General features: G+C 46.5%; 1 protein-coding gene across 1 annotated transcript in view; it reads left to right on the forward strand.

Moving 5' to 3' along the window:
• TTC25 (tetratricopeptide repeat domain 25) overlaps window positions 1-10,566 on the forward strand; it is a 23,006-nt gene that overhangs the window by 10,931 nt on the left and 1,509 nt on the right. Inside the window, 10 exon segments of the mRNA XM_035900114.1 lie at window positions 192-323; window positions 643-796; window positions 2,887-2,948; window positions 3,856-4,012; window positions 5,540-5,764; window positions 6,788-6,995; window positions 8,515-8,601; window positions 8,826-9,022; window positions 9,214-9,314; window positions 10,323-10,401. Of these exon segments, the coding sequence (XP_035756007.1) occupies window positions 192-323; window positions 643-796; window positions 2,887-2,948; window positions 3,856-4,012; window positions 5,540-5,764; window positions 6,788-6,995; window positions 8,515-8,601; window positions 8,826-9,022; window positions 9,214-9,314; window positions 10,323-10,401 (1,402 nt within the window).

Consider the following 10,566-nt stretch of genomic DNA (forward strand, 5'->3'; position numbering starts at 1 on the left):
AGTTACAGCAAAGGGAACGCATGAACGTTGAGAAAATATTGTTTTTTTCAGTAAAAATGTGGTGTTTTTATCCTCCGCCATCATCAAGATCCATGCTGGGACGGAGCAGGTTGCATCAAATGTATGTGTTCGTATATATTTCTGCTGTTGAGGCCAGCGCTGATGACATACCCGTGTCTGCTGTGTTCCAGGCACTGAGGCTGAGAGTGGGAGACAAGCACTGCCTGGTTGCCCGCTCAAAATGTTACCTGAAACTTGGAGACACAGAAAATTCCCTGAAAGATGCTGAAGCTTCTCTCCAAAACGACAAAACATTCTCCAAGGTAAACAGCATGAAGTGGAAGGAGCCCAGGGTGGCCAAGGACCGGTCTTTTATCTGTGAAAAACTGAAGGGTCTGGGAGACAGTATTGTGTAGAAACAGCCGAACACACCCTTGGCATTTTTATTGCCTCCAGAGAAGTGGAGGTACTTAGTCAACAATCGAGAAAGATCCTGTCCCCGGATCAGATTTTATTGTATGCAGAGTGTGATGGCAAAGGGCTGGCACTTCTGCCTAGCAGGGAATTAATTGAGCTCTCTGGACCTTTTTTTTTTTCCTTCTTTTTTATTCTTTTTCTTTTTTCTTCCAAACGTCGTTTTAGGGACTTTACCAAAAAGCGGAGACATTATATACCATGGGTGATTTTGAATTTGCGTTGGTGTTTTATCATCGAGGCTACAGACTACGTCCAGAACTACAGAAGTTCAGGCTGGGTATCGAGAAATCCCAGGAGGCAATTGTCAACTGCATTGGAAGTAAGATGTTTCATTTTATGGCCCCTACAAGCACAGCCAGGAGCTGTTCGGTGCACAGCCGATGGCACGTTAGCTCAGCAAGTGACCCAAGGACCCTGCAACACCAGAATCTCTTTGTGTGCTCAGTGGCCATTCTCAGATGATACCAGGAAGCACCAGAAAGAGCACAGCCCTGTTCTTTTTTTCTTCTCTTTTTTTTTTTGGCTGAATGCCTGTTCATCTCCAGTGTCTAATAAATTTGGTTATGTAAATAAATTATGACACGAACTTAAATTTCCAAAGTCACTATGAAAATGTTCTAGGTAGTACAGAACAGAGCAGCTCACCTACTTCCAGCCCTACTGATCACGGAATCCATTGTGAGATCTTTATCCTAATACTCAAAGTTCGTAATGAAATTTGCCTCGCTACCCGAGACCTGCCTTCCCGAGATCCTGACTTGCCTCCAATTTGCATTGCATAAGACCAGTGAAACTGTTGACTCTTGCAATGGAGCGCTGCTTTCATAATTTCTGGCTTAGCTCATGGCACGGGGTCCTGCAGGAGACAGAAAAGGCCAAGGACCCAGTGATGTTCAAAGCAAACTGAAAACTTGTCCCTTTTTTTCTTAGCAGTGCGCTCGTACGCAGACAAGCACGGACGGGATGTGCACCCACTCTCGGGCACGCAGACACAGCTCAGCTGGGGCTGCCACCTTAGGCTCGTGCACAGAGCAACCTGTGCGTAGCTCGCCCGGCTGCTGCGAAACCCGCCCAGCTAGTTAGAGACTGCTCAGGTGGATCCCCAACAGCCGGTCCGGTCCCTTCGCGGAGCCAGGACACACCCTGCTGCACACCCAGACACACAGGCCCCGATCCTTCAGATACTGAAGTGCCTTACTTTCCCTGAAATCAGTTTCAAAAATTCAGGCCACCTCCAGTGCTGCGGATTAACCTCATGTCCCAGCTGCCTAAAAGCCCGAAGCTCTTTCATATGTGATATTTATTTAAAAAAAAAAACAGGGAAATCTTCCAGATCTGGCTTGCTTTCCTCCATTACTGCTGCTTTCTTGGCTTAATACAAATGCCTAGATATCATAGAATCATAGAATGTTTTGGGTTGGAAGGGACCCCTAGAGGTCATCTAGTCCAACCCCCCCTGCAGTGAGCAGGGACACCGCTAACTAGATCAGGTTGCAACTCCTTGCAACTCTCAGCTGAAACGCTTGCCGTGCTTGATATACTGAGCTAAGGGCTTTAAATGCCTTCAGGCATCTGGCAAATGAGCAGATTAAAACCCAAGAAGACATTTTTTTTAACCAAATGATAGCTCCGAGATGCAGGGGAAAAAAGCAAGGAAGAATGCTAGCATTTGACCGAGATGCTTAAATAGTTGGGAAGCGCACACACGTTAACAGGCTGCGGCCCCACAGCTGCTCTGCTGAATCTGCTCTGCTTGGCAGGTTCAGAAACAGCCACCTCCCGTGATACCTGTGTACTCGCAGCGCTGCCTTGGTCCACTTGCCTTGCTGAAGGGAATCTTTCTAGAACAGCATGCAAAGCTCTTTCCTTCCCTCTGACCAGGCCAAAACAAACGGCTGGGGTTTTTTTCACTCTTAACCTCCACTGCCAGAGTGCAATCTGAATAGCAGAACTGGCTGTCAGAGTGAAAATGAAATGGGAGTTTTGCCCTAACATCAGCGTACAGAAACTTTAAAATAGTTCGCTGGGTTGCTGGAGGTCCCCGTGCTTGGAGCTTTCCTTCCATTTTATGCTTCAAGCTGCGATCCCTTGGAATAACCTGCCACCCTTTCTTTGTTTCCACGCAGGATGTGGCATGTGTCTGTAGGAAATCTGCGCTGTGATGGGAGCCCCCTGGTGCCATTTGAAAATAGTAATTAAAATCCCCAGAGGAGCTGCATCTGTGAGCTGTATCCCCTGCTTACAGAACATACACACCCACCCTCCCCCCCCATTTAATGTGAAAGAATTAATAGAAAGCTTTATTTCAAACAGGACATTACAGGCTTGGCATGTTTATGGTCATTTTAATTCTAAAGCCTCTGCGCTGCTATTCTTGAAGACTAATGAGTATTTTCTCTGTATTTGCAGGTCCATCCTCAGTTAAACTGGAGATTAAAGAGGATCTGTGCTTTATAAGCAGGCAGGCAGAGGTATGGTCTGAAGAGCTCTTGCTTTAGAAGCTAACTAGAGTTATTATGATGCTAATAATTTCTGAGATAGGTATTAAAGGATTAATAGATTCTGCAGCAACATGGATGGGGATATGGCTGGTCTAGCGAAGTGCCAAGGTACAGAGAATTTAAAGGAGAAGGCAGAAGGGCAGGGAAGAGCAACCATAGAAAACCAAAGCCCCGTTTAAAATTTCTCTACCAGCCTGACTGGGTGTTGGGTGTTGCTGATCACCCATCGAAGGCTAATAAGTAACAGCACTGAGGTCAGAGCCAGGGTACATTTATCTACAATATTTACTCTGGTTTTACCTGATGTTTAAGGTTCACATTTTTGATAATGGACACTTTCTCGATTGCTTAATTTTGGGGTGGTCCACTGAAGTAGTGCCTCGTTCCTCCGAGATGCCAAGCCGCATTTCCCTTTGAAGTCAGTACAGTGAATGCTCATTGCTTCTTTCAGCTGGAATTACAGGTACTCAGCGGTAAAAATACCTTATACAAAGGGCCCTAAAGATTAGCACATTAGAACTATCCTCCTGATGTTTCAGAAGCCCTGGCTGTTAGAGCCTCTGTTTCTTCGGCTGTGGACAACTAGCCCTGCCTTTCCCACAGCCTTAATGTCCCTCCACAGCACTGACCAGGAAAAGACACTGGGGCAGAACTAATTCTTGCTCTTACTGTAATGCCCCCTCCTGTTCTTGGAAGTGAGGGAGCACAACTGGGTGCAAAATGTCGGCTGCTCATGACCAAAGCACTTGGTGAGACAGTAATTTTTTGCTTTTATTTAACAAATAAGTTGGCTTATATGGAGCATAAACAGAATTCTGCTCATTCTAGTGTTCCCCACTGATTCCCCCCTAACTTCCTTTATTTTTTCTCGCTGTAGAGCAAAAAAGCAAATCAGAAACTCCAAATCAAACTGGCTAAGGATCAAAAACGGACAAGGAAACAGGAGCCTGTGAGGAATCCAAAAACAGAGCGCCAGCTTCTTGGAGAGCTTTATGCTGACAAAGCCTACCTAGAAAAGTTGCTCAAAGATAAAGGTCTTTCTCCATTGTATTTAACTGAATGTTCCTTCTACGCAGGTTCTTTTTTTTTCTTCTTTCGTATCCCTATGAATACTCTTCCTTATTTGTGCCAGAGCTCACACAGCACATAGTGCTTGCAGTGGCTGGGAGAGGGGCAGGTGTCTGAGGAGTACAGGTATTTTTGGAGCCGGATCTAATGTTCATAAATATGTCTGAGCGTATTTCCTTCCCAACTAAATAGCAGGCTTTTGTAATGAACAATAAATCAGCTCAATGCAATCTGTGCTGATGAAATCAAAAGCACAAACAGTATCGTTACAAATTACTTAACTTCTTTCATAATGATAAATTCCACTAACACTTGCATTATGTGCAAAGCATGAATCTGTAACTCATTTGAGGTTTCGTCATAAGTGCTGTTAAGATCAAGACACAGGATTTGGAGAAGTATCTTATTTTAGATCTAGGCAGAAAGGTGATTCCCCTTTAGTCTTTTTTCTAGGGAATTCTTTACCCAGTGATGCACTGGTGAGGCCACCCCTTGAATGCCGGGTTCAGCGTTGGGCCCCGCACTCCCCGAAGGACCTGGAAGGGCTGGAGCGTGTCCAGAGAAGGGCAACGGAGTTGGGGAGGGGTCTGGAGCCCAAGGCTGCTGGGGAGCAGCTGGGGGTGTTCAGCCTGGAGCAGAGGAGGCTGAGGGGAGCCCTCATTGCTCCCTACAACTGCCTGGCAGGAGGGGGGAGCCGGGGGGGGTCAGGCTCTGCTCCCAGGGAATGGGTGATGGGATGAGGGGAAATGGCCTCAAGTTGTGCCAGGGCAGGGTGAGGTTGGACATTGGGAACAATTCCTTCCCCAAAGGGCTGTCAAGCACTGGAAGGGGCTGCCCAGGGAAGGGGTCGAGTCCCCATCCCTGAGGGCATTTAAAAGCTGGGCAGACGAGGAGCTTAGGGCCAGGTTTTAGTGGTGGGATGGCAGGGTTAGGGGAGCGGTTGGGCTTGATGAGCTTAAAAGGCTTTTCCAACCAAATGATTCTGTGATTCTATGATAATAGAGAAGTAATTAAGAATTTAGTCTGCTCACAGGCTTTATGGTATTACTAGCATTAATAATACACGTGGGAGATCTGGTTTCCAAGCCTCAATTTCCATCTTACAGTCTAATCCATAACACTTTTCACAGTGCCATTTCAGTACAAATGCCGCAAACAGTTGTTCTGTCCAGGAGGACGGGTGCTCGCCCATCACAGCTGGCCCCCATTAACTGGGCCCCTTCTTGGCTCTTGCCAGCAGAGAAGGCAGCAACTATAGGGGCTGGGAACACCAGATCTAGCTCACCAAAACACACAGAATGGGTCACAGCAAGGGAGTTTTCCACAACTTCCCTCCTAATTGCATTCATTCTGAGGAGCAAGGAAGCCTTTCATTTCTAAGACTGCCTTTCTGTCAGAGCAGAAAAACATTCACAAGCCCTCCCCCCACTGAATTGCAACTTCATCCATCGTATACATTAATACTCTCCTGGGTTCTACCATCTTGTTTTCAGATCTGATGGAGAGCAGCACGAAGCAGGGGATCAAAGTAGCGGACCTGGTTTTGAGTGGCATTTCCTACCTGGACACACGCAGTGAATTCTGGCAGCAGCAGAAGCCTATTTACGCCCGCGTGAGAGAGCGCAAGCTCAGGCAGCAAAGGTGGATCCGGGACAAGAAACGAAAACCAGCTGAGGTTGGCAGATACATTGTGAAGAGTATGGAGGACATCGATATGCGTAGGTGTCCTGGCTGGAAGCAGTAAGAAAATGATGATTGGCACATGTCATTATTTGCTGCAATAATTACAGACCAGAACAACAGAAGCAGTGCAAGTATTAGCAAACAGCAGTGGGCAGTTTTGGGGATGTATTTGCTTTTTGTGTTCTTCACCTTTCCCAACGTTTTCTTAGATACAGAACCCACCACTTTTTTTTTTTTTTCCCCCAGCTTTTTCTGTACTTGAGATCTTGCTGATTGGTTTTCAGGCCACCACTCAGACACCAAAGCCAGGTAGGCCACTGCTACACGTTTAGCAAATGCCTCTGGCTGGTTTGGTGATCAGAAGTTGTTTTACTGAGAGGATGCAGGCCACTGGAGTTAATAATTTCTGTAGTTCAAAAATACCATCATAGAGAGGTGAAGAAGCTGAAAAAATTCAGTCACTTCTGGCCTCTTTCTCTCTTCCTGTGCTACACATTTTACAACCCAGGGGGAAGCATTTAGGCACCACTGCAGTTCAGTTCTTTGAAGCTACAACAGCTCGGTGAAGGTAGCGTCAGAAACATCCCGCAGTCGAATTCCTGCAGCATTGTAGCCCAGCTGGGCGCAATGAACAGAGCTCACCAGGAAAGCACGAGGAGCTAATTTAGGAGATAAAAACCCAAGTACTGTAGCTAGAACTTCCCCTCCGAGACCAGGCTGCTCTGCTGCAATAACTATGAGCTTTCAAAACCTTCAGACAACAAGCATCATTCTCCTTTATTTTTCTTCAGCAATTGCAAAGTCTTACCAGAGTCATTTCCCCTTACCTGCTGTGATGGAAGTGATTTCCAGTAGTGCCGGGGTGGGGTGTCAGAGGGTACCACATCCCGGGGCAGATTTCCTGGAGATGAGGAGGAGGAGTGTAGGAGATGCATGAAGAGTTAGGAGCTCTAACCTTTCCCAAGCTTCACCTGAGGCTTACATGACTGCACGCAGTCTTACTTCCCCCATATCGCCGTGTCCACAGCCTAGCATTAAACTTTCCTCCTTGTCTCTAGTGCTGACTGGTGACTCCCCTGAAGAGTGCTGCAAAAAAGCTGAGCGTGTGCTAAAAACAATACAAGGGTGGTCAGATGAGGAAGTTCCCAACAAGAATGAACTGATTGGAAATCTTCACAGCTGCATTGGGAATGCTCAGTTAGAGATGGGCCAGATGGAGGCAGCTCTGCAAAGCCATAAAATGGATCTGGAATTTGCCAGGCAGAAGTAAGTGCTGAGAAGTTCAAGATGGATGGGGAAAAAAGAGGAAAGTACCTCTGTTAAGATGTTTTACCATCAGGCAATGTGGTAATGCTCACCTGGAGATTTAACAGGGCAATGCATTCAGACTCTGCCCAAGCATCATGGTCTCTTAGTGACTTCTTATCTTCACTATTTCAAAAATAAAGAGCCCGAAGTAGATTTTTAAAGGACCTGGACCACATGGCGCATCTAAATCTCTGCTGAAGCAAAGCAAGAGAACACAAGTCCCAGTCTCAGCACTTTAGCCTCTGGTATATACTTCCTTCTCAGGAAGGTCAGGCTCTAAATCGCACAAGTTTTGTGCTAAATTTTCTCTTAAAATCGTTTGCATTCAAACCACGATAGCAGGCTTGAAATATTTATCCAAGAGGTACAGTTACCTTCCCATCCAGAACACGTTCTGCAGCTCTTTCAGCTGAAACAGAATGAAGCAAAATGTAGTCTTAAGGTTTAGTAAGAGTTTTGCAAAGCACGTGAGAAAAACACTGAATAGTTGCTTGAATTGAAGTTATTTTGGTTTTCTTTTTGCCAATATTGCATAGGGCTTTAAAAATGTAACCGCCTTATTGTTTAACATTTTTACAAATCACAAATTCCTATTGGTTTAAGAAATTTCTGCCCCTCTCCTGGTACTCTCCACTCCCCAGCGATGCGAAATAAAGTGAACAATTGGCAGCAGAGAGGCAGGAATGAGGTGTGTCATTTCACTACTTTTTTAAATGGATAGCAAGTTGCATTTAAAGGCCAGAACCACAGCCATGGCTGGGGGGGGCTTGCCCTCTGGTGGTTGGAGTTCAGCATGGTGAGAGGAGAGGCTGGTAATGACTCGCATCGCCCCCAGCGACGCATTTATCCTCTCTGTTCATCAGCTTTTTCATTTGTAAGAGAAGGGTAGTCAAAGCAGGCCACTTCCAACGATGGGAAAGACTAATGAAGGAAAAAAATTAACATCCACAGGCTCTGTTATTATAGAAGGAGCTGCCATTAGCATGGGGCGAAGGCTCGTTCACAGCACTGGGAGCAGGGCCTGCTACCAGGAGTCTGTAGGCACATCGCAGACACGTTTTTCGGTCTTCACTTTCCTCTTGGACAGAAATAATCTATCGGTGTTAGGGACCTAGGAGCTGGTAGGGGACGTCCGTGGGACCCACAAGGCAACAAAGGGAAATTGAGGCAAAGAAAAATGGAAAGACCTGCCAGATTTGCACAAAAAAAACCCAAAAACCAAACTCAAAGACAAAACTAAAGCCTTTTCCCGTGTGTCTTACGGGGTGTCAGCTGCAACAGCTGTAGATAACCCCCAAAATCCACTTTGCTTTTATGACTTTCAGTCTGACATTGGTCCTTTATCTCTAATTCTCAACACTTGGCCTGAAGTCAAATTGAGCACCAAAGAAAATATATAAGGCTGGAAAAAAAGCGCAGCCGGTATCAGGAACAAGACTATGTCAGCTACTACGACTTCTTTTTCTCTTCAATGCAGCAACCTGCCAGACGCAGAATCCAGAGCCCTGGATAACATTGGCAGAGTTTATGCCAGAATCGGCAAATTCCAGCAAGCTATTGACACGTATGTAAAATCAGTGACAGAAGCAGCCTAAGGTGGTGGTTTGAATTCACTAGATAATGTCTTTTTGATTTGTTTATTCACACTGCAAGCTGGGGGGGAGGAGCTTGTGAAATTTTTCATAACAACAGGACCTGGAATCCTTTGTTTCTAGAATCAGTGGTTGAAATTATAACTGCACCTAGTGAGATTCAGACAGTGAATTTTTTCTTACTCTCTGCTTGAAGTTGGGAGGAGAAGATTCCGATGGCAAAATCCAGCCTGGAGAAGACCTGGCTGTTCCATGAAATTGGCCGCTGTTACCTCGAGCTGAATAAAGCTGAAGCAGCCCAAAATTACGGACAGAAGTCCCTGCAGTCAGCAGATGAAGAGGGAGACGTTGAGTGGCAACTCCACGCTACTGTACTAGTGGCACAAGCGCAAGGTAAGGGCATTAACACAGATTTCCCCCGCAGGATGGAGACAGCCTGTCCGTCCAGCATCTTAGTGAAAACATCTCTGTGATTTAACAGCCAAAGTAACCGTTCAGACCAAGACCTCTCGTCAAGACTTGCTTAACTATTGTTCTTCTCTTGATCTTGTGTTAAAATAGAAGTTTTCATTTGTCTCTTACAGTAAAATTAAAGGATTACCAGTCTGCAATCATGAACTTTGAAAAAGCACTTGAGAAGGCAAAGCTTATTCACAATGAAGCTGCTCAAAAGGCCATCGTTATTGTAAGTGGCTCATTGCACAGAGGAGAGACGCGCGGGGCAGCATCAATAAGTTAGCTGTAACTATTGTCCAGTGTCCCAAGAACTGAGAAAGCATCACTGCAGAGCTAGTGTGTTAAGGGGGGCGGGGGGGAATGCAGCCTCTGAAGCAGTTTACATATCCATAGAATCACAGAATCACAGAATCGTTTAGGTAGGAAAAGCCCTTTAAGATCCCCAAGCCCAACCGTTCCCCTAACCCTGCCATCCCACCACCAAACCCTGTCCCTAAGCACCTCATCTGCCCAGCTTTTAAATACCTCCAGGGATGGGGACTCGACCACTTCCCCGGGCAGTTATGAAACCTCCTGGCTCAGAAAACCTAACCCCAGTTTTGAACCAGCCCAACATAGAGAAGGGTGAAGCCCTAGCCCTGCTCAGGTCAAGGGAAAATTTGCTTTTGACCTTCCCGGGGCAAGGATCTCACACGCCAAACACAGGGGTGCCTTCTCTGTGCTCAGCTCCTGTCAGCTACTGATCAGAGCTCACCCTCTTCTGGCCTCTCCAAAATGTCCCAGAGAACCTGCTTTGCGTCAGACCGTGGAAGAACACCTGAGCGTGGCCAGTGGCCCACAGTAGAGCAGGCTGCACGTTCTGGGAGCCTGCCTTCATTCACCGACAGTGGGCTGTGGGTGATCTGACCCACAGCCAGCCAGGCAACAGTTTCAGCACAGCCACCTACCTGTTTGGTGATGCCTCTTGGATGTCCAGAGCTCAGGCAGAGCCCGTTCTCCTGCCAGAAGAAAAATGATAGTGTGAGAGGTGGAACCTTCAGGAGAGGGGACATTTGATGAGGGATACGAACAGGTAGGAACCACTGCAGCAGGAAACAAAGCATATTGGTGCAAAGAGTTTTACAGTAGAAAAGGACCGGGTAACGACAGCAGAGGTCAAGAGAAAAGAGGAAAAGCTTCGGTGTGTAACTGCACTTCTAGAGCTTTTGTTAATAAGCCGTATCACTTTCACTTTCAGGCCTTAGATGATGTGAGCAAAAGCTTCATCGAAGAGCTGAACGAACAAAAAGAAGAAGCGACGGTTTGCTCTCTTCAAGGTAGGTGTCATTTAGATCTCTGCAACCTGAAAACCTAAAAATTCTCCGCTTCCCTTTTCTGGAGCATGGACTGAGGCATGGGAGCAAAGTGCCCCGTTCCCAGGCAGCAAGCTTCCACATTTCTGGCCCATATCACATCCTCGGTACCGGTACACAGCAGCAGGA

This window comes from Egretta garzetta, unplaced genomic scaffold (genome assembly GCF_000687185.1).
Source record: "Egretta garzetta isolate BGI_Z169 unplaced genomic scaffold, ASM68718v1 scaffold728, whole genome shotgun sequence".
Classification (NCBI taxonomy): Eukaryota; Metazoa; Chordata; class Aves; order Pelecaniformes; family Ardeidae; genus Egretta; species Egretta garzetta.